Source organism: Cricetulus griseus, assembly GCF_003668045.3.
Source record: "Cricetulus griseus strain 17A/GY chromosome 1 unlocalized genomic scaffold, alternate assembly CriGri-PICRH-1.0 chr1_0, whole genome shotgun sequence".
NCBI classification, from domain to species: Eukaryota; Metazoa; Chordata; class Mammalia; order Rodentia; family Cricetidae; genus Cricetulus; species Cricetulus griseus.
Genome location: NW_023276806.1, coordinates 236606816 through 236632012, shown reverse-complemented (window position 1 = coordinate 236632012; position 25197 = coordinate 236606816). Strand labels below are relative to the sequence as shown.

Here is a 25197-nt window from a genome sequence, read left to right as displayed (position 1 = left end):
AGGTTCAGTGTGGCTGGCTTTATGTTGAGGTGAATCAAAGACTTCCTAAAATTCAAAGAGAATGAAGACACAACATACCCAAACATACAGGACACCCTGAAAGCAGTGCTAAGAGCAAAGTTCATAGCACTAAGTGCCCACATGAAGAAACTGGAGAATAACCACACTAGAGAATTAACAGAATGCCTGAAAGCTCTAGAACAAAAAGAAGCAAACACACCCAGGAGGAGTAGACACCAGGAAATGATAAAATTGGGAGCTGAAATCAACAAAGTAGAAACAAAGAAAACAATAAAAAGAATCATTGAAACAACGAGATGGTCCTTTGAAAAAATCAACAAGATAGACAAAACTTTATCCAACCTAACCAAAAGGAAGAGACAGAACATGCAAATTAACAAATCAGAAATGAAAAGGGGAACATAACAATGAACACTGAGGAAATCCACAGAATCATCAGATCATACTTTGAACACCTGTACTCTACAAAATTGGAAAATTTTAAGGAAATGGACAATTTTCTGGATGGATATCAACTATCAAAATAAAATCAAGAACAGATAAGCAATTTAAATAGACCTATAACCCCTAACAGAACAGAAGCAGTCATCAAAAGTCTCCCAACCAAAAAAAAAAAAAAAAAGCCAGGGTCAGGTGGAGACCTACTATATACAGATGATAAATGGGTTGAGAAAGAAATCAGAGAAACATCAGCCTTCTCAATTGCCACCAACAACATAAAATATCTAGGGGTAACTCTAAACAAACAGGTGAAAGACCTGTATGACAAGAACTTTGAGTCATTAAAGAAAGAAATTAAAGAAGATACCAGAAAATGGAAAGATCTCCCATGCTCTTGGATAGGTAGAATCAACATAGTAAAAATGGCAATCTTACCAAAAGCAATCTACAGATCCAATGCAATCCTCATCAAAATCCCAACACAATTCTTCATAGGCCTTGAAAGAACAATACTCAGCTTTATACAGAAAAACGAAAGAACCAGTATAGCCAAAACAACTCTGTACAATAATGGAACTTCAGGAGGCATCACCATCCCTGACTTCAACCTGTAATATAGAGCTATAGTAATGAAAACAGCTTGTTATTGGACCCCAAAATACTGGAAGACCAATGGAATCGAATCGAGGACCCTGATATTAACCCCCACACCTATGAACACCTGATCTTTGACAATATACTTTATAAGTAGAAGTATAATAACAAAAAGGCAACTCTTCCAATTCTTTCTTTTAAATATGGCATCCTCATCACACAGCAACATTTAGTTTTTGTAACACTTAATATTCCACAATACTGTAATTAAGAAAATACAAAAGAAGCCATGTATGCAAAGCCCAAGCTATTCTTGACAAATTCTTCTTATTGCTTATCTTCTGCAGATTCGTAACCCCATTGAGAATTTTATGTATAACAGTAAGCATGCATTGATTTGTGTTACAAATTTCCATATACTCTGAAGTCAGACTATTAGCCAAGTTTAAATAATTGTTTATGTGTAAGTTTTTAGGACATATCACACTTATCCTGACACAATATATGACCAACCATTCATATTTTCCTCCACCAGCCTTTTTCCAAAGCTGTAATAAAAAAGTCTTAGTGATGATAGCACATGCCTTTAATCAGAGCACTCAAGAATCAACAGCAGGCAGTTCATTGAGTTAGAGGCCAGGCTGGTCTACAGAACAAGTTCTAGGACAGACAGGGTTATAGAAGATACCTGTCTTGAAACAACACAAAATAAAAAAGTACTCCCAATTTTGCTAAACCATATCCTAGCAAATACAATGACTATATCAGGAGATGGGGTTGTAACAAACAATAGTAAGATGGAATTGAAATGATTTCAATAAAAATACTACAATAAAGGGTGGTTTATAATTCTCTATCACACGTAAAAAAGACAATTAAAGGAACTTTAGTTCATTACTTCATGATTTTTTTCTGTTGGCTTTGCATTTGTAAATATAACAAATATAATAAATATAATAGTTACCAGCATTTCAACTTTCATAAACACACATTAAGCAACGAGTGTCTATTTTCTAATAGGCACAATGTATTTCACAAGCAGTTCCCCTCTCAGGTGTAGCCAGAGACTCAATTACTTTTATATACACTACCAAGTTAAGAAAATATATAGTTCATGAGCTCTGACTGCAATGTGTTTTAGGAAAGGAACAGGCAGTATGATAAGATAGTTTGGCATGAAAAAAATCACATTACTCTCTGACATCTGTTGCTTTCTCAGATTAAATAAAAGCTGGGTTTTGGTGGTGCAAGCCTTTAATTTCAATACTCAGAAGGCAGAGGCAAGAGGATGTCTGTGAGTTTGAAACCAGTCTGGTCTACATGAGCTAGTTCCAGGACAGCCTCCAAAGCCACAAAGAAGCCCTGTCTCAAAACAAAACAAAACAAAACAAAAACAAAAACCAAACTAAGGAATAACATTTAAAGCAAATTTAGTGACAATCTACTGACAGACAGTTCAGGAATAGAATGACTTACTAGGTTCCCCAAAGAATAAGATGATATTGTGTGAACATGTTTTACCAATATTCATATTGTATCTACAGTTTCTCTAAACTCAATCTTCAGTGATTACTTCAAGGAGATAGACAAGCCTGTGATCGAGGCATGAAATGGGAACAATGCCTGAGCAGACTGTTAATACTGTTCACCTGCTATGATTGGCATCATGAGGACAGCTTATTCATTTTCCTAGTGATAGAGCTAAGTGCTTAGATATAGGTATTCAATGTTCGGGGAATTGAAGAAAACAAAACATATATAAAAACTGAAGAAAGTTTAACATAAGTAGACAACTATTTCTTTCATTTAAAATGTAGATATTTCTAATCTTAATGAATTTGGATTTAATTGATTTTTTAAAGAGGTGATTATGAATTTAAGTCTTTGTAAAGTTTACTCAAGATATCTTTAAGCTAAAGTGTGATAGTGGGAACTTGTCATCTCACCAACTCATGAGGGTGTGAAGGGAAACTACATATGCACCAGCGTATGGGAACAGACTAAACAAGATGTTATTACTTCTTCATAATAATAACAGAAAAAAAACTTACTCAAACGCCTTATCAGATTGGTTCTATACACATCTCAAGGGTCTATGATATTATAGGGGACAATTGGAAATGAATGATATATAAAAGCCTGGTGATTTTTTGTCTTGCATTTTACTGAAATTAGAGAAAGCAACAACTAGCACTCAGAGACCTAGCTTCTGCACCCCAAAACACAGTGAAGAAAATAAATGACTTTACTTCTTTTAGGAAATAAAAGGCAACTCTTCAGCACCTGGTCATTTGTTTACCACCTATGAAATATGGGCTAGTGCCTACTAGGTGAGAATCACTTTCTGGATTTTTGTAACATTACAGTGAGCAGCAAAACTTTTTTTTTTTTTTTTGCTTTTACAGAGTGTACATTCTTGCTGAAAGAAAGTCATGAAGTAGATAAAAAGACTAATCACAATAGTAATTATGTTCAAGAAAGCAGATGTTTCTAAATGTCAACACAATCCTGCAGTCCCAGCAGTTCTGAGACAGAGACAGGAGGTCACTCCAAAACTGAGGCTCTCCTGTCTACACAGGGAGTTGCAGGGTTACATAGCAAACTGTCTTTTCTAAAAGGAACAAGGAATGAGAACGGGTGGTGTGGATATTGGAGAATAGATAGTAGAGATTGAGGGGCAAGGGCATGGGTGAGGAAAGAAGGGGGAAAAGAAAAGGATAGGGGAACAGCAGGAGGAAGGGAGAGAGCAGAAAGTGAAGAACTAGGAGGAGAAATAAAGAAAAGAAATGAAAAGTTGGAATAAGATTCTGGATATAGTATTGGAGATCTTGTCTATGTTGGAGTGATACTGTAAGATCTCTAAAAAATGAATAAAGTTTGAAGGCACCAGTGTGCATGGGGTTTTCAGTTTCCCAGTTGCTCACCGTCACGAGTTTCTTAGACCATTCTTATGCCACTTGCTCAGAAAGAACTGTTTAAATAACTTAAGTGTCAGTAGAATCTTCCTTCTGACCTAAGCCTATCTTATTCTCAGTATTCAGTGTTAATAGATCTTTAACTTGTAAAACAGATTTATTAAATATTTGCCTTGCACTGCATTTCAATTTGGGGTTTGCACAATTCAATTATCCCAGTTTTTTCTGCTGTAAATTGTCTCCCGCCCTAACCCTTTATAAATGGTTCACACCCTCTACTGGCCATAAAACTCCTCCTTCCCCAGTTAGCCTGCACCAGGCTCTTTGGTTCAGGAAATTTTGTTCCTTTGTTGTTGTTTTGTTTGTTTGTTTGTTTGTTTTTGTTTGTTGTCCACCTGTGTATTTAATTCTACACATGCCAGATTTTCTTCTTGAAGCAGCCATGTAATAAATTTGCCCTTATCTTCCTAATCATAGTATGTCCCCAGCTTTGTCAGGTCTGGCATGATACTGTGTACATTTTCAATTTCCTTACCCAGTGGTGCACACAGTACACAATCAATACACATCCCAAATTAATAGCCGTAGCAATCCACAAGAGAGTCATAGTAATGTCATTTTAGCCAGGAGACAAATACCAGGTCCATTCTGAGAAAATCAGCATAAATTTCCTGTTTAAGTGGCCAATATCTCCTTTGAGTACACAGCATCAATTACATACTGGTAAAGTCTTTTCTGCTTGGAACTTATATATTTGCCCATATTATTTAATTTCATGCTTTAATGATTTAAAATATCACATTTATTTTTATGCTACTTTAAAAATAGCGACTGATACAGCATTTCAGAATTTAAAGAAGGTGCCTGGGTTGAATATACAATATATTATAATGACTTGCATTATGATGCATTAGTATTTCCAAATAGATATAAGTATGGCTTCATGATAATAGTGAATACTTTTAATATTATAGTACGAGATTTGTTATTTTTATTTGGATTTTATTTTTATTTTTATGTGTTTTTTTGTTGTTTGTTGTGTTTTTTTAATGAAAGAATTGCAAACTCAGGAGATTTCATGGCTCTAATTGGTAAAACTTAAAATAACTTTGTAGCATTTCCAAAATCTTCTGCCTTTATGCATAAGAATGCAATAATTTAAAAACTAGCTTAATAAATTCAATACCAAATTTCTAATGCACCATTCATATTAATGTACTTGTTTTGTTACATAATGTTAAAGAGGCATGCATTCATTTAAAACCCCTGTTTCTGGGGGGTTTGCCAGTCTGAACACCAAGCTGTCACACAGAGAAAATGAGTTTCTCTCCAACAGGTGTTCTAATGATGATACCACCATACATTGTCTTTATTCGTAGTCTGCAAAGTGGCTGAATTCAAAGCCATGGATTTAGAATAGTCCAATAAAAAGTGGGAAAAGAAGATGGGGATAACGTGTGCATCTCTCCGAGAGCTTAGTAATTATATATAAAATTTTCAAATATGATAATTAGTCTTTTAGTTTTGGGGGACAGTCTAGAAAACTAAAGTAGAGCTTTCAATTACCTCTCTTATAACTGAGGCACCTCTGACCTGTTGAGCTGCCTGCAGGCTGTGCAGTGCTCCAGGTTCCCAGCTTTTGTGGGCTGTCACCCTTGCTGGGGTGACTTTGGTGATGCAGCTGTCTTTGAATCATTTCTGTTTGTGTACGTAACCCCTCAGGCATATTCCTGTTAGTATCACCAATAAGACACATTGGTTCACCAAAACAAACAAACAAAAAACAGTAGAATGAATTGCAAATCTGATTATACCAGGGCATGTATAGTTCAAAATCCCTCTGCTGTCAATTTGGACATTTTATAGAAGACAGATTTCCAGGTAATAAAACTTTTCCCATCATGAAAATGTTTAATATGAGTGGTTTTTCTTCTTATTTTATTCACATGCAACTTGGACAGAACAACTGTTATTTTGATGCATAATTTTATTGAGTTAAATGCATATAAAATATTTCAGTGTGATGCTTCACACATGAAATTTCTCACTAACTTTTTAATTTCCAATGATTAAAATAACTAAATGACATCTTTCCAGAAAAGAAAATAGGGGCAGAGGCAGAATATCGGGATTTTGTTTGTATCAGCATGGCTGGATGGAGGGAAGTATTTTGTGGTTTGGGTGTTATGTTTGAATCAAGGTCTCTAGCATGACCCAAACTTACCATATAACAAATGATAACTACTTCCAACCTCCTGTTTCAGCCTGCACCTCCCTAGTACCCAGACTGCTTGTGAGTCCTTCCATTCCTGTTAATTCAATGTCAGAGATCTGACCCAGTGCCTATGTATGCCAAGCAAGCACTCTGCCATCTAAACAACACCCTCAGCACTTCGGTGCTTATTGGGGCTCAACGTAAAAACACTTCAAAAATTGCCTGTAAAATATAGAAAATTTCTGTCTGTATTTTTGTCATTATTGATGTTTTTAAGGCTAGCCTTTAGCCAGGACACTGCTGGCTTCAGGCCAAGGAGTTCAGAGATCACAAGCCTGAACCACCGTGGCCAGCTTCATCTTATTCTTAAAGATGTACTTTCTTATTATTCCCCTTGTTATTGTGGACATTCTTTCTGCTAAAGCAACTGTAACAGGGAGGATACAAGAAGCTGAAAAGACACCCTTCTGATGTTATTTTTGTAGTATAATTTTGATATAGAAACTGAATTCCCCAAGGTCCCCCAAAATGAATTCTGGTTACTAAAATCAAGTATGTTTGTGAAACAAATTAATAAGATTTAAAAAATTAAAATTATTTAAAGGGGATAAATTTACCATTCTATTAATATAAAGCAGTATTATAACACAGCAGAGGATCATCTATTAATAATGAATTCATACCTATACATACTTACAAATACATATTAAAACTGATATATATAGTTCTTTGCAGCAAGACATTTTAGTCAGACAAGGGCAAGTGCATATAGAAACTAATGTTATTTATTATAAGTTACAAAATAAAATGATAAATATGTATTTCATTCAAGAAGAAAAGAGGCAACATGAATGATATTATATGAAAAAATATAGTAGTCTTGGTAAACTTTGGAGATTTAAAAATCTATGAATCTATGAGAGACAATGAGCTTAAGAAGTGAACAACTAACAAGAAAGTATAAAAGCCAACATGGAACATTTAGAAAAATATACTGGAAGAAAAGCTATTACACATTATACAAAGATAGATAGATAGATAGATAGATAGATAGATAGATAGATAGATAGATAGATATTCCACCAAGCATACACATGGACACACACACAAACACACTCACACTACTAAAATCAGGAAAAGTCATATGAAATCCCAGTGAGATTCAAAGGAATACTGCTTCAGAAATTATTGCTATGTGTAAACAGTCCTTCTTTGTTTGCTCCTGAATGCAGGTTATAGGCAAGAGACATGAAAGAAAATTAAAAAAAAAAAAAAAACACCTTAGTCTTTGTAGTTTTAATGTTATTGTCATTTTTCACTTTTTGGTGGTGGACAAGTGAATAAAAATATTGGAGAGTGAAAACGGAAAAGCCAATGTGAAAACTCCAGTTTCATGATGGCTATTCTAACTCTAGGTATAGACTTTGGTGTTGGTTAATTCTGTTGTGTGATGTTTTTATTTGCAAATTCATTATAATGAAGCTTTAATAAATAAGAGAATGTGTAACCACAGAGTGTTATAAGAAAGAACTAATGAATTCAATGTATCAAAAACACAACCCATGAATTATTTTGCTAAATAGTCCATATTACAAGATTGACACCAGTTTAGTCTTTAGAAGAATATGTTAAATGACAAATGCCAATTTCATATATTAAATATTAGCTTTACTGGCTTTCAATCTCAGCTGAATAACATGAAAATCATCAAATGTACCTAAGCAACTGTGCAAAGGAAGGAAGAGACAAAAATATTTCTACTACTGTCCTGACTTTTTATGAATATGTATGTTTGTGGTACACATTTAAGTATGGTAATTGTTTGCAAGTAGGTACAAACATGTATGCGGAGGCCTATGTGTGTGCATGTGGAGAGACTAGAGGTAAGTTCTGCCAGAAAACTTGCATCAGTGTGTAAGGTAGAGAAGCAACATGTGATGGTAACGCCCAGCGCCCATGTGCACACACTTGTTTATGTGCCTCTGTGGACACACTTTCACACATATATAAACTTTGAAATAAACTTTGAAATAAATGAAGTATTTATCTTTATGAGAGAAAATGAAGTATTTATCTCTCTGGGTGTTACTCAGTTTGCTTAATAGTTTTAAATTCAATCATTTTCCTGTATATGTCATGTTTTCAATTTTTCTTCAAGGTTATGTAAATTGTACATTTTCGTTTCCTATAACCAATTGATTGGTGTCTGTTCTAGAATATGAAACAGATTTTTTTCAGATGAAAACCTTATTTTTTTTCTTTGTAGGGAAAGGTGAACATGGAAAACCATACCCCCTTACTGAAGAGGACCACGATGACTCAGCTTACAGGGAAAATGGCTTCAACATTTTTGTCAGCAACAATATTGCTTTAGAGAGGTCTCTACCAGACATCAGACACGCTAAGTAAGTGTGAATATGGCACGTGTATTTGTTTCTTTGGTTATTTTTTGTTACTATTATTTTTTACCTTTATTGCTTCTTTGTGGATTTCACATCACGAATTCCAATCCCACCCATCCCCCTGTCCCTAGTCACCCTCTCTTGCAACCCCTTGCCCCAAAAGAAAACCAAATTTAAGAGAAAAACCCCAAACCAAATTAACAAAGAAACAAAACAAAAACAGAAGAATCTTGCTGTAGAAGCTGTATTGTGGCCCATTGAGTCACACAGCTTACCCTTTAGTCCATTCATCTTAACTTGCAAGTGTTCATTGTCCTGAGTCATTGTTCTGGCTCAAGGGCTCTGGCTCATGCTACGACACTAATACTGGGTTCTCACTGGTCCCCTTTTGGATAACCTGTTGTTGTTCTGTGTCATGGAGGTCCTATTGTTTTGGATCTATATCGGTTTATACCCTTCACATGCTTCAACTGTTCATAGATCCTGGTGGATGTTCTAGTGGGCCTATTCAGAGCCCTGTTTCTGGGCCTGGGTGGCAGCTGCTCTAGTCAGCTAAGGTGGGAAATTAGCAATATGGAGTCAGGTAACAATACAAGGGATTTTAATAGGGAAAAGCCTTACTTACAGAGCAACCTAGCAAGCCAGCAAGGCAGCAGTCCCTAGGGCAAGCCAAAGATGAAACTGAAAGCAAAACCCATCACCTGAATGGCCCTCACTACATCACCCTGACCACACCCTCGCAGGCGTCTTCAGACACACCTGTAGCCAGCCCCAAAGCAGGTGTGGCTACAGCATGCCCTACAGTCAGCTCCTTTGTTTTTCCCTCACCATCACTGTCTCAGTGAACTATCTAGCACTGTGTTGGCTAGTTCATGTAATGCAACCTGGAGCAAGGATCAGGGCTGGTTCTCAGATTCCAAGCCCATCCTGCATTCACATCACCAGCCACAGGGCCAGCTCTACAGCTCTGCCCAATGTAGGGCTCTCTCTGCCTTTTGCTGAATGAGGTACATGAGGGGGGCAGCATCAGCAATCCTGCTTTCATGTTCTCAGGGCTGGTGTACCTGCAACCTGTGACAATGGGGTCAGCTCTAGTGTGCTGTCCAGAGGGGAAGCAGAGGGCAGAGGCTACTTTCTCATGTGCTGCAGCTGGTGAGGGTCAGGGCTAGCTCTCCTACTCTTGTGACCCCAGGGCCAGCTCTCTCACCTGGTGTTTCTTTATTTACTTTTTTTTTTTTTTCGTTTTTCAAAACAGGGTTTCTCTGTGTAGCTTTCAAGCCTATCCTGGCACTAGGTCTGGAGACCAGGCTGGTCTCGAACTCACAGAGATCCACCTGCCTCTGCCTCCTGAGTGCTAGGCATGAGCCACTAACACCCGGCAATGCTATGTGTTTAATTTAAAATTAAATAAGATTTGAAATTCTAAAAGAATGCCAACCTTACTTATTTCTGTAATTTTTTTAAAAATGGCCAAAAAAAAAAAAAAAAAAAAAAAAACAAAAAAACAAGTAAGGAGGAAGGCTTTATTTTGGCTGACTTGTGAGGGGATGAAGACTACCACAGCATAAAGGGAACCACAGTGCAACAACCTGCAGCTGTAGGTAAGTCATCAATACCCTCTTCAGTAAGGGACACACACACACACACACACACACACACACACACCTGAGCAGAAAGAACACACCCACATCTTAATGACCTCCCAAGTAGAGGTGGGGCAGGAAATTGAAGCAGGATATAAAGCTCAAGGCCCACCTCCAGTGACCTTTGAAAACCCTACCTCCTCAAGCATCTACAACCTCCCAAAGCAGCACCATCAAGGAGACCAAATGTTCAAATGCAGGAGATTGTGACCAGCATCTTGAGTCTATCATGAACTCTGAAAAATTAATGCATTTTCATTGTCTATATTATCTTCCTTTAAAACAAAATGTTTTAAGAAGTCAATATCTTATCTTAATATTGTGAATTAGAGATAAATATTTTCTCCTGGTTGACGTGTTGTGAGGACTGTATTTGGACATGCACCTTCAATGGGCTGCTTTCTTAAGCTAGCATTAGTTTGGATCCTTGACCTGGTTTCCCATCGGAAAGATGGGAAAGATTAGAAAGAGTGATTATGTGGGGTGGAAGCTCTTTTTTCAACTCCCTGTTACATTATGAACTGCTTGTGGTTTGACAATTGGCAGAGTTATAAATTAATACACAAATGATGCTGCATGCAGTCCTCTGGAATCCAAATTTCTATAATGACCTAATGACCTCAAGCTTGTATTTAAATTGTTAATTCTGAGGGGGGTGGAATCTTTTGTGGTTTTTGATAGTTTAAACAAAGCCAAAAAAAAAAAAACTGTGACAACAGGGGATGTGAACATTATTTTCAACTCCTTACCACCCACTCAACTCCACTAGAGCCTCCCATCTCCTTCTCCATTAAGAAACAATTTGGAGAGACAGAGACATAGACAGAGACAGAAGAGACAGAGAGAGAAGTGGGGAAGGAGTGAAGGAGAGTGGAGAAAGGAAGAGAAATAGAAACTAAGAAAAATACATTAGAGCTATAAATTAAATGAGAATTGTAAATAAATAAAACTCAGTTATTTAATGATAATTGAACCTTAAGAGGAAAAATATCATATGCTTTAGGGGGCTATTATTTTATTTCTATCACTACTTCATTAATTTATTTGGAAAATTTAAAACTTACTGGGTTTCTCATAAAAATCTGTGTTAAATTACATTTTAATGCCATCAAGTAGAGGATTAATATGAGGAGAAAATAAAATTTTTCCTAGACTGAAAGCTCTACATATTGTCCTCGGCCTTTAATCCAGATACATTATTCCCGGGTAACTTAAAATTATCTGTAGCAGGTCCCACTGACCAAAGCATTTCTTGTTATGAGGAATTCTAATGTCTAATTGTTTCCATTGAAGATGATTAAGCTGCATTGTTGGCATAATAAATATGCTCAGACAATAATTTCCTTTTACCGCCTATCTCCCCCAGCATTTCCAACCTATTAAGGTGCATTCGAGTGGAAAGTGTTACAGTTGGGAAAGAGCAGAGAGCTGCTGAGCAAACTTGATTGACTGTTCTCTTTAGAGCATATTTTTAGTGTAACCACAAACTTAAACAAAAGATATCCTTACACAAACCTGAAATGCAAAAAACAAACTAATTTGAGTTTTTATTATACCCACTGAGCTTAGATTATCAAGTAAATATTATTCTAATTGTTAAGGAAGCAATTGTAGCCCCTCTTACACATTCTTACTTCATTAATGCAGCTGCATTCTGAAAAAGACCAAATGCTTCGGAGCAAAATGATACCATGCAAAAAGATGAAAGCAAACACTAGTGGAGATTGTATAGCAGGAAGGCATTTAACAATTGCCATGATGATGCCTTAACCTGACTTAAGTCCATAGCTGATTCTCAAAAGTGCAATAAGAGATCACCGATGCTCCCCTGACTTTGTCAGAATCTCATCTGCAGAAAAAAATATGAACTAAAGTCTTGTAGAACTCACATTGCTTGAAGTTCTATGCTTCCGGGTTCTCTGTGCATCTCAAATGAATGTGGATTTGACAGCAACACCACAAGGCTCTGTGTAGAAGGTCCTAGAAATTACAGAGTTCAGTCAGCACAGATTTCAGGATTATTAGTTTAACTGTTCTGCAACTAACTGCCCATAGTTTGTGTATGTTGACTCAGTCTGTAAAACAGGGTGCAAGATTTGGATGACTAAAACATGACAGTTCAAATATCCTTTGTGCAGTCTCAGAGTAGCATTAGGAAAGTTTATATTAATGAGTGTTTTAATGTTGTGAAAATATTGTCTTGCAGTTCTTTATAGCTTATTCTTCATAGCAGTTCATAAGCTCCCACTGTGTGGCTTCTGGCATACACTGCTGATCTATGCACCTATTCACATACTCACCTTTAGATATCTTGTGTTCTGGGTGGTTTGCTATATTTAGTGAACAACTTTATTTACAATAATTCATTACTGGTTACTTTAGAAATCTCAGTCTACAAGCCTTCATTTTTTATATTTCTTATTTCATCATTTCTCAATAATATCAAAGCTAACACCCAGCTTTGATAGTTTATATCATGGACAATGACAGGTATGTCATAGACAATAACAGAACCATGGCCTTGGAACCATGAATAAAGTCAGATGATAATGGGCAATAATTTTATGAGTTTTACTTGTATCCAAATAATAAAGTTATTTCAAGATTTCTTTTCCAATTAGATTTTTAACTCAGTTTTTCCAAATTTTAAAAATTATCTCTGTGTTTTGTAGACAGTTATATTATCTGTGCTTTGATATTGTCTAAGCATTCTCTAATTTTCTACATTATTATTCTATATGTGTTCAGGCTATAATCTGTACATTTTAAGCTCTTTGCAATGTCTGTATGCTCAGTGTCTAGAATCTGTCTTTAAGCCTTCTGTTTATATTTTATATCATTTCCTACCCTGCTGGTAAGATTTGAGGACATCTGTGTGACAGATGTCCAGTCAGTAGTAACCTTAATGACTTGGCTTCATAATAACACATTTTAATTTTCCCCAACAAGTATATTAATTGTGTTACTTTCATATTTAGACACCTACATGGGATGTCACATATATGTTTTGTATTATGTAGAACATCTTATTTTATTTTCAATTAAGAATGCAAAATGACAGACTGCACCTCATCCCCTGGGATCCACACTAGGGCCCAAATCCTTTAATGTGCACCTGAGGAAATAGTTGACCTAGGAAGCCCAGGGAAGACACTGCCCACCACCCACCAAACCCCTTTAAGCCTGTTCTACAACCCCAGATGGCACCTCCACACCTGGACCCCATATCCTGGTCTACTACTTTGATAGAAGTCTTCTGTACAACCAGAGGCCAGGCAGGATCTACAGCCAGATAACAATCCTTAAAGCCTGCCCAATAATCCCAGACCACACTCCTCCCCTGAGCTCCATGCTAGGACCCACAGCCTCAGCAGCCTTACTGAAGGCCAGGTTCATCCTAGGAAACCCAGGTAAGACACTTCCCAAAGCCCACAAAACTCGTTTAAAGCCTGCCAAACTATGCACACACGTACACACCCACACACAAAACAAAACAAAACAAAACAAAAACAAAACAAAACCTCCAACAACACCCCCCAAACACAATTCACATCCTGTTTACAACTTCTGGAGAAAACTCCAGTTTTCCTGGAACACAGGCTGGATCTAGGGATCCCAGTTCCAGCAGCTGTACTAGAAGCCAGGCTGGTCCTAGGGACCTCAGAGGCCAGGCCAGATCTAGCTACCCCAGTCTGTACCCCATCCTCTGGGCTCCATATCCTGGTCTATAACAGAATGGGAAATGATCTTCATCACCCACACATCTGACAGAGAACTTATTTCCAAAATATATAAAGAACTCAAGAAATTAGATGTCAACAAACCAAATACTCCAATTAAAAAATGGGGTACAAATCTAAACAGAGAGTTCTCAACAGAAGAATTTCAAATGGCATAGAAACACTTAAAAAAATGTCGATCACAGGGCAGTGGTGGTGCACACCTTTAATCCAAACATTCAGGAAGCAGGGGCAGCCGATGTCTATGAGTTCCAGGGCAGCCTTGTCTACAGAGCAAGTGCCAAGACAGGCTCCAAAACTACACAGAGAAACCCTGTAATGAAAAACAAACAAAAAGTGTTCTCCATCCTTGGCCACAATGGAAATGCGAACCAGAACTACTCTGAGATTCCGTCTTACACCTGTCAGAATAGCTACGATCAAACACACAAGGGGTAGCTCATGCTGGAGAGGACGTGGAGCAATGGAAGGGAATGCAAACTTGTACAGTCACTTTGAAAATCAATATGGCAATATCTCAGAAAACAGAATCAACCTACCACAATACTTAACTAGGTTCATAGCACCTTTAACTGTAATAGCCAGAACCTGGAAACAACCTAGATGTCCCTCAACCTGGAAATGGATACAGAAAATGGTGCATTTACATAACAGAGTACCACTCAGGTATTAAATACAAGGACACCAAGAAATTTGCAGGCAAATGGATGGAACTAGAAAAAAATCATCCTGAGTGAGAAAACCCAGACCCAGAAATACAAACATAGTATGTACTCTTTCATTCATAAGGGGATATTGGCTGTAAAAATGAAAGATAACTATGCTACAACCCACAGAGCCAGAATGACTATGCAGAAGGAGCATTCATGGGGGTACACCCAGATCTCCCTGGGTAGGGGGAATAGAAGAGTTTTTGTGCGTGGTCTGAGAGCAGGTCAGTATGGGAACATGAGTGATCAGAAGGGGCAGGGGACAGAGGGGAGGAGTACTGAAAGAGACCACTGGAAAGGGAGGACATATTAGCGTCAGGTAAAAACCTGACCCAAGGGAATCGCCCAGGAAGGCACCAGTTTAGATTCCTAGCAATATTAGATATGTAGCCTGAACTGGCCGTCTCCTGTGACTAGATTGGTGCCCAGCCAAATTGTCATCAGAGAGGCTTCATTCAGCAACTGATGGAGACAGATGCAGACCCTAATCCTTATACTGGGTCACCTTGCCCAGGCTTAGTACATAGAGGAGTGCATAGTCTTACTACAACTTGATACACCATTTTTGTTGATATCCATCAGAGACCTGACCTTTCCTAAAGAGAAATGGAGGAGGATTGGCAGTGGATGGGAGCAGAGGAGCAAGGGAGGAGGGAGGGAAATTGCAACATGGATACAAAACAAATAAATAAATTTATTTTAAAAAGAATGTTAAAGAAGAAATCTATTTGAATTCAAAATGAATAAAGAAGAAAATTATAAACTATGGAAGAATACCTTACTTAGAAAAAACATTCTGCTAAATTTCTACATAAGCATTCAGGTAGTAAAGGAAGCTTTAATGATGTTGTGCAAGTGCCCCTTTCTTGGCATAAACAAATGCACCCATTATTATCATAAGCACTATTCAACCATAATATAATCAATGTATAAGAAAAACCCAAATATAAAAAGAGAAGTAGGCTTTCTTGAAATGCTCCTGCCCACTAGTGGATATGTAAAGACAGTTCATTAAGTACCTTTCACACTCTTAATGATTGTCATTAGACATTCATGAAAATTTCCTTATGCTTCCTCTGTGTGTGTGCGTGTGTGTGTTTGGGGTGGGGAATGGAACAGGTATGTACAACTGGGAACTTAGGGAAATCAAAGGACAACTTGCAAAGTCAATTTGTTTCTTGCACTAAATGATTTTTCAGGTATCTTTTCCCCCTTTTTAAATTTAAATTAGAAACAAGATTGTTACATGTCAATCCCAGTTCCCTCTGTCTCCCCTCCTCCCTGCACCACCCAACTAACACCCTACCTATCCCATACCCTTTCTGCTCCCCAGGGAGGAGGAGGCCTTCCATAGGGAGTCTTCAGAGTCTGTCACATCCTTTGGGATAGGGCCTAGGCCATCCCCCAGGTTTCTAGACTCAGGGAATATCCCTCCATGTGGGATGGGCTCCCAAAGTCCATTTCTATGCTCAGGATAAGTACTGATTTACTACAAGAGGCTCCATAGATTTCTGAGGCCTCCTCACTGACACCCACATTAAAGGAATCTGGATCAGTCCCATGCTGGTTTCCCAGCTATCAGTCTAGGGACCATGAGCTCCACCTTGTTCAGGTCAGCTGTTTCTGTGGGTTTCACCAGCCTGGTCTGGACCCCTTTGCTCATCAGGTATCTAAGTTACTCAGATTTCAGGCTTGGCTGTAAGTGACTTTATCTGTTGAGCCATCTCACCACCTTTAATACTGTTTTTCAATAAACTCCAACTTTGTTCCCCAGTAAAAGTACATGAAATAAAGTGGCATAAAAGTCTCAAATAATGGGAGTTATATACAATTTCATGGTATTCATATAAATGTGTCATTGGTATACTGTCAATTATTTTCTGCTGCTTTAAAAACAGATGTTTGGAAGTACATATGTTTGTATTTGCTTTATTTCATGTATGGGTTTATTACTTGAGGTCTGTTACTTGTACAAGCTGGGGCATTTTAAAATTAAAATTGTCTTACTTTCCTTTGTTGCTTTTCTACTTTTATCATTTCTATTTTATACAACTGAGTTTCTCTAGATTAGAAGAGTTTTAGCCTCCTGGCTTTGACAGTAAATAAAATATTGAGTGTTGGGTAAAGGTTCTGTGATAGCTCATCTCCTGAGAAAATATAGGAGCATTTTATAACTTTTGAATCATATGATTGCTTTCATAGTACTATGGTTATATCATGGCAAAATATCATACTCCTGTTCCCCACACAATTTCAGAAGCAATTGAAAAATTGTCCTAGAAGTAACTTCTTTATTAAAATGTTGTCTTTAGTATTGAGATTCCATTGATGAGAATAGTTCTTATATGAATGACATGTAGTATCTTCTACTGAGCTCCAGAATAGGAACATTCATCCTTGATGTCACCACCTTTGCTGACACGAAGCAATCACATACCTGAAGAGGTGAAGTGCAGAGTTCAGGGTGCAACACGGCAACTGGCCTCTGCCTGCACAAAGAACCCAAAGTGGGAAACGAAGGAGGAGAGCTAAGCCTGGTGTGCGGCAAAGCCCAAACTCATCAATCACAGCTGTTTATATTTGTCCTGGAATAATATCTGAGAGGGTTCAGAGACAGCAGGCAGATTCATCACACAGTGCCTTATATATTGGAGCATCTGTCAGGATGGAACTCTCCTCCCCAATAAAGAGCTCAAGATACTTCATCTACATAGAGAATTTGTGAGCATAGTCAGATCTTAGATTGAACTTTTGACATCTCAGTATTCTATATTCTAAACATTCCCATGTATCAAGACCCAATCTCTACAGTTTCTACAATGAAGTTCAAAAGCTCAGGTTTTATCTTGAATTTTTATTTACCTACTACACTAAGGATGCAATCTTCCTTCACCCTCTTGACTTTCAGAGATTAAGATTTTTTAAAATTGAGACCAGGTTTGCAAATCAGTTGCAGGAAAATCTACCAGGGTTTTCTGATTTATTTATTTGTTACTCCTAATGATGATGCACTTTGCTTATTTTCATTGGCATAAAAATTTACAATATGAAAAAATAGATTCTAATGCTTCATTTGATCTGCCATTATATAATTAATTTAATGGGTTAATTTTAGTTTAAAAGAAACTATAATTATATGTTCAACTTTTAATTAAGATTCAGTCAATTTACCTAAAATATTTATTCTAATGATATATGAAATATAAAAATATGATTTAATAGGTTTGACTCTTTAATGCTAAATAAAACTAATTCTCAGAAATGTTTGTAACTAGGCAAAAATTTTCAAGAATAGCATTTTTTATTCTCCATTTTGATAGCTTTCAGTACATTTTGACTGGCAATAGTGAGTCTCCCTTCATGGTTTTATGGTGGCATTCATGTGAAGTTGATGAAATACTTTCATCCAATAAGTTCACAAGTGAATTCAGCCAAAAAATAAACTAAAATGCCTTTCTCTGTACTCTGGCCAGGTATGATTCTGTCAGAGCTGGAGGTGGAAAATGTGGTCTTTGAATCAAATGCTGTTTAAGTTAAGATGATTTCAAGACATTATTTCAAAGGGGGAACAATAAAGAAAGATTACAAGAAATACAGTGGAGGAAAGAATGGCCAGTAACAACAAATAAAAGTGAACTTTTAAAACATATTTAAGCACCTTGTGTATCAATAAAGCTATAAGTAGAACAGTATAGTGATCTGTACATAATTGTGTTTCTAGAAATCAAGATGTAGATTCATAATGGCATTACCACCATAACAAATTGAAACACATACTCCTCATCTTATTACTAAAGACAGAGAAAGAGAAGATGTTTTATCATTGTAAATAAAAGATGTCTATATTCTGGCTATGGAGATGAAATCTTCCTAGGAGAGTTAACAGTTGACAAGCTGTCAGGCATTCAGCCTTCAGCATGAATGACAGAGCATGAACCAGATTCTTTGAAAAGTAAAATGAGGGCAAGTAGAAGGGCCCTTTGTCTCAGAGTGCTGGGGGAAAGGCTGTGAAAATGAAAAAAAAAATAAAAAAAAAACCTTTTAGGCATGAGCTTGTGTATGTGTGTGGGTAGTTAACTTATAATAAAAATTAAATATTAAAAACTAAAAATGTGCATGAGACTAAGAAATAGAGTCATATCTTGAATTCTGTAAAGAGAAAAGAGCATAGGTTGCAGGCATGGCTGCACCTGCCTGTGATCCTAACATTTGAGAGGGTGAGGACAGAGCCTGGAGGATTTGAGATCAACCTGGACTGCATAAAGAATTCTAAGTGAGGCCTATAGCAGGTAGAGAAAAAAACTGGATATTTTTTTCTGCCAATGTTAGCATAGCAAATATAATTCTAAATTCAGCATTTAATTTTACCCACTCCAGAAGCTTCCAGAAATAAAAGGTGGTACTTAAAACTGTAAACACATAACCAATGTAGGTCTGAGAAAATCTTGCTGTTTTAAAGAAAGTGATAGACTTCTTTTTTAAACTGGTGAACCATGTGATCTTCAATTACTGTGCAGTTGTCACTTGATGTTGGAATGTGGTGAGAAAATAATAATATTAATGAATATGTTGATGGCCAAGGAAAAATACTCACAGCTGATACCAATTCAATTTTAAAAAGTGTGCATGTTACTCTTTAACATAATTATTAATCAAAATTGACTTATCAATGAATAATTCATTAATTTAAAATTGAAATAAATACCTCATTCACATATTACAGTAATATTTTTCAATGCATGTTTTTACATCCCTAACTTCTCAACTGTTAACACATCATTGTACTTTGCTTTATTTTTGAAATTTTCTCAATAAAAATCTATGAATAATTATGTTAAAACACATGGTATTGACTAAAACATCAATTTGTATCTTCAATAGTATGTATAATATTTGTTGCCATTGTGAAAAAGCCTGTTAATCATACGAGTGATGAGCACTAATATGTGTTTGTAAATATAAAACTCCCAGAAATTGACTTCTATAATGGAAACATATTGGCCTGCACTGCAATGAAGTTGGGGAAAACACTTCAAAACAAATTTGTTTTAAGCCTCTGAAAATGGTCCCCCAAAGTAAAAGAGTTAAGATCTCTTCAAGAAATCTGTTGTGTTTTGATAGGAAGCGAAAAAGAAAAAAAAGATATCTATACCACAAGTGTGTCATCCTTTTTGTTGCCCGCTCTGTAAGTCAGATTCCTGAACGCTACCAGTGAGTGGCTCTCCCGGCTGCATCTGGGCCACACTTCCAGTCAGACAGCTTCCTGGGAGAGATGGTGCTTCAGGCTTTCAAACTCTCTTTCCTGTTTCCTCTTGCTGAAGGTGAAACTTTGCTCATACACAGTGGAGAGGCAGCAGGGTCCCTTGCTCTTGGGCATCACTCTTGTAGCAGAAGCTCTCCTGGCATGTGGCATGCCCGGATGCCTCATTGCCAATCACAGCTTCCGTAACTGTGATGTGCTCTCCTGTGAGTGAAACAACTGTGGCTCCTCTCCCCTGGCCTCAGCTGCTGGAACACAGTGTCACCCTGGGGGCCTTGGCGTGCTCCCTTACATCCTCTGAAGATCCCTGCTTTTGAGAGAGCCGCATGCCATGAAATTAGTGTTTCTGCTCTTACCAAAGAAAGCAACTTCGGTGCAAAAGAACACAATTCTAACACCTCAGAATATTGACAAAGACTAGAGATTGGATCAGAAGGCACCTGGAATGCAGCCAGTGTACTTCACAAAGATGTAGCTAGGTCTATACATAGTTATTTATCAGGAGAGAAGTGAAGAACCAGACATTTCAGGCAAGTCCTAAATTAAGAACAGACGCCAAAAATTGGGTATATCAACCCAGGGCAAGCCCTATGCTCATGAGGAGTTTATAGGTGGCAACAAAAATTGAACTCCATTTTTTTTATTATTTTGACTTTTCTGTTTTTTAGTTTGTTTGTTTTTATAGCAAGAGAAACAACATTATGTTGATTAAGAACAGAGTTGGAGGATGGAATAGAATACAATAAAAATATGTTGTATGAAATTCCTGAGGAATAAAACTCCAAGAACCTTGGAAGCTATGCCTTCAAAAGACATACAATTTTAATGGCCTCACCTGTAGAATGATTTATATTCGAAGATATGGTATTAACAAAAACAATAAAGTACCCAAGGGGGAATTATTGAAAATCTGGGCTAGTATGGTCTGAAAAGTGAAAAAGTTACTTATTTCTAAGTGGGGGAATCCCCAAGCTGCCCCTCTGTGAGTATCAACATTAGGGGTTTAATACTGTACTGGAAAAAAATAAACTTCACCAAAACAATTGGGTCTATTATTATGAATTACACAAGCAATTCTAATAATAAACTGGGGGAGGGAGTAGAAACACTAGCTCTCACAATCACTACAATATAATATCAAATATGTCTGGATTCCAACAAATTATGAAGCATGCAGAAAATAAAAAACATTATGTATTTGTAATCCCAGGGCTGGAGAGATTGGAGAAGGGGTCCCTTGGATTTCTCCACCAACCAGTCTATCAATGGTTGAGGTCAAAGTTCAATAAGAAATCTGTCTCAAACAAACATGGTGAGGAGTGGTGGAAGAGAAAACTTCATGCCACCTTCCTTGCCTATAAATGTGCATGAACATGCTCACACACACATACATACATACATTCATATATATATATATATATATATATATATATATATATATATACTGATGTAACAGAAACTTACAGGTGCATGCATACACATGCATGTAAATGAGATTAGGTAATTTAAAGTATCCATAAGAGTTAGTAAAGGTTGCATGTAACAGAAAAGGGCTTTAAGCCAATCATTTTTAATGTAATGACAAAGCTAAAGGGAAAAGTTACCAATGAAGCAGGAAAGAATGACATAAAATTTCATCAAACAAAAAATTCTAATGAGCAAACAATTTAAAATTGCAGAAAGAACTAAAAAGAAAAATGATAAATAAATTAAACCTGTTTTAGAGGGTCTTAACAGAAGACCAGCAGTTATACAATAATGAAACAATGAAGTAGAAGTTAAATAGAGATTATTTCAAAACACAGGAGAATACACCAATGAAAATCAAATAAAGACTTGGATGAACTTTTGACCCCACCAAGGATGTGAGCATTTATAGAGGGAATCATGTTGAAGGGCAAAACAGAGTAAAAAGCAGATAAAATATTTGAAAAATGATGACTGAAAAAAATGTTAGATTTATTGGACAATGACAACCTACACATCAGGAAATTCAAAATGTTAAATAACAAAAAGTGAAGAGGTCTGCAATCACAGTAAAAGATGTGGGTGTTTTCAGCAACAACCATGACCTACAGAGTGTGGATCTGCATGAGGCAAGAAGGAAGCCAGGTTAAACTCAGTAGCCAGTTTGGTTCACACTTCAAGTGTGACCATGGGTAGTTTATTTCAGGCATATTTAAACACACTACATGAGACCTCGTCCTTAAGGATGGGTTCTACTATTAGCAGAGAAACTGTGTTCAAGATATGGGTCTGGAGAGGATGACTGAGATAAACAAGAGTCTGGAGGATCTGGGTGTGGCCCGGTCACACAGACAGTGCACAGGTCACCAGACTATTAACCACATCCATTCCAAGCTTCTGGACAGGAAACAGGTAATAAGTCTCCTCATTTGAAGAGAAAACCCTGATTGTTGAAAATTCCTAGTTTCCCTAGTGATTACCTATGAGCACAAAGACCTTGTGTGTAGGGGACACCCTAACCACGCCTGCTTGGGGCTGATTACAAGTGTGCCTGGCCACACCCTCTAGGGCATGGTCAGGGTTATGTGCCCGAAGGTTTAAGAGAAAGAGGCAGGGCACATGGGAGCCCCTTCTCTTTCTTCTTTGGCTTGTTCTACTTACCTCATTCCCTGCCGGCAGGCTGGGTTGTTCTGAGTAAGTAGGGCACTTCTAAATAAATACCTTTACATCTATACCTGACTCCATATTGATATTTCACTTTACCTTGTGTCTTCTATAAAACACCAAGAATACTGGCAATAGTAAAACTGTCTCACTACTGAGAAGGAAATCACAGTAAGAGATGCAATGAAGTCATCACCTTAAAAACAGATGCCCAGAAAATACATCCACAAACAGCTCCTGGAGCTAAAGCATAAGGAACACTGCAGAAGAAGAGGTGGAAATAAGAGCCAGAGGGTCAGGGATTTGCTGTGATATTGCATCTCCTAGGAATGTCAGAAGCAACACCAGAAAGTCTCATTAGGGTGACAATGTAAACATAAGCTGAAGAAAGACAACAACAACAGACTTGCCAAAGAGGTTGGAGGAAAGGCCATGAGACCTCAACCCTATACAAAGAACTACAGGCAACAGAGGAATGCTCAGAGTGGGAGAAACAGTCTTCTCCAGGAAAGAGCCAAGCCATTTGGTTATCCAATACCAAATGATCATACCTGAAAACATATATATATATATATATATATATATATATGTGTGTGTGTGTGTGTGTGTGTGTGTGTGTGTGTGTGTGTAGAATTATGCAGACTGAACTGGTTGTATTTAAGAACATATATGTATATACTTACATTTATATGCATCAAATGACAATTGATGTTAAAGAGGTCATGAATTTGAAAGAGCAAAGAAGGTGTATGGGAGGGTTTGGAGAGAAAAGGGGGAAGGGGAAAGTGGTGTAATTATAATATAATCTCAAAAAATTAATATAATAGATGAACAAGAGGAAGCCAGTGCTTCACTAGTCAGGTAAACCTAACAGCATTTTTCCACACACTTGCTGGGTATTTGCATGTCTTTTGAAAAGCTTCTTGTCATTTGTTTGTCCATTTGTTCATTGGTTTGCCTAACTTTTAGATTTTGAGTCTGCTGAATTCATTATGTATTCTGAAAATTAACCCTTTCCTGCAAGAATAGCCTGCTAAACCTTTCCCATGGTGTGAGTTGTCCTTTATTCTGTAACTGTTTATATGCTTTGGCTATGCTTTTTAATTTGATACAATCCAATTGTCAATTGTTTGTCCTATTTACTCAATCATTGGAGTCTAAGGAAGTTAACATCTGTACCAAGGTCTATTGTTCTCTATGTCTATCTCTGGAAGTTTAAAGTGTTGGATCAAGATTTTTAATTTATTTTGAATTGAATTCATAGGGAGAAAGATAGAGATAATATTTTAAGGTTCTGCCAGTGGATATTCAGTCTTCTCACAATTTTTTTCATTAGTTATCTTTTCCCAATATAGGTTTTGTTAGGAAACTTGCCAAGAATGAGATGAGTATAGCTATGTGGGTTTGTTTCTGATAATGTGTTTATTTGGGGTATTGTGATGAAATTCCCCTGATGGACAAGAAGGATAAAGTATTTTGGCTCACAATTTCACAGGTTTCAGTGATCATTGGCTGGCTCCATTCCTGTAGGCCTAAGAAGAACATGTGAATAATGACAGCTCATCTTATGGTGAACAGAAACACAGAGAAAGAGAAGAATGGTTAGGGGACAAGATGTAGCTTTCTCAGGCCATGCTCAGTGACCTACTTTCCCGAATTATGCCCCAACTTCCAATGTAACACCTCCCAGTAATGACATCATAGGATGATGTCATCATCAGGAGATTAATCCTATGCTTAGGGTAAAGCCTTTATTATACAAACTTTTTTTTCCTCACAAGCTTGTAAGTTTCCAATCATATATCCAGCGCTCCAATAGAAAGCTTCAACGTATTAAAATAATGATTAATGAGATGCAAATCAAAACTGAGTAGAGATTCTATTTTAATTTTGTATAGTTAAAAAATTCAAAATATAAATGCAGATGAGGAGAGCATGTAAAAGAACTCTTGGGCATTATTACTGAAAATATAAATCAATGCAGCCAACATAAAAAGTAGAATAGCCGTTGCTTAGAATACTAAAATCGGAACTACCATGTGACACACCTGCAACTCATCTTGGTGAATGCCCACTGGAATCAATGCATCCACCCACATACTAGTGTTTATCATAGAACTATGCATGATAGGCAAGTAAAGGAGTATCCATCATTAGATGAAAGAGGAAGGAAAAGATGGCACACACACAATATGGAGGGCTATTCAACCATAAGGAATAATGAAATTGTCCTATGTCAGAATAATGTCCATCATGATATTGTAAAACAAGCTAAACTCAGAAAGATAGACTAGATTCAACCAAGGATGTGTACATTTTACACTTTGAAACCAAAACATTAAAATTAATTGAAGTCCATGTTCACAATGTAGAAAGCATTATTAAGTCAATAACATATTAGAGTCATTTGTGACAAGCTTATTCTAAAACCTAATTAGACATATGAGATTGTAAATGTGTTTCATATACATTAATTATAAGTCTCTTATCACATGTATGACTCAGAAGTATTTTCTATATTTTTTGTGGGATATCAGTTCACTTTTTTGTTAAGGTACACTGAAGAATGTTTAATATATATTATTTGGCAAGAACAATCCTGAAGATGATCAAAGTGAGAAGATA

At 36.9% G+C, this 25197-nt stretch overlaps 1 protein-coding gene across 1 annotated transcript in view; it reads left to right on the top strand.

Annotated features, from left to right (window-relative positions):
* Positions 1 to 25197, top strand: part of Galntl6 (polypeptide N-acetylgalactosaminyltransferase like 6) — a 1027971-nt gene that overhangs the window by 421766 nt on the left and 581008 nt on the right. Inside the window, exon 3 of the mRNA XM_035451502.1 lies at positions 8453 to 8591. Coding sequence (XP_035307393.1) covers positions 8453 to 8591 — 139 coding nt within the window. The remainder of the gene's footprint in view (positions 1 to 8452; positions 8592 to 25197) is intronic.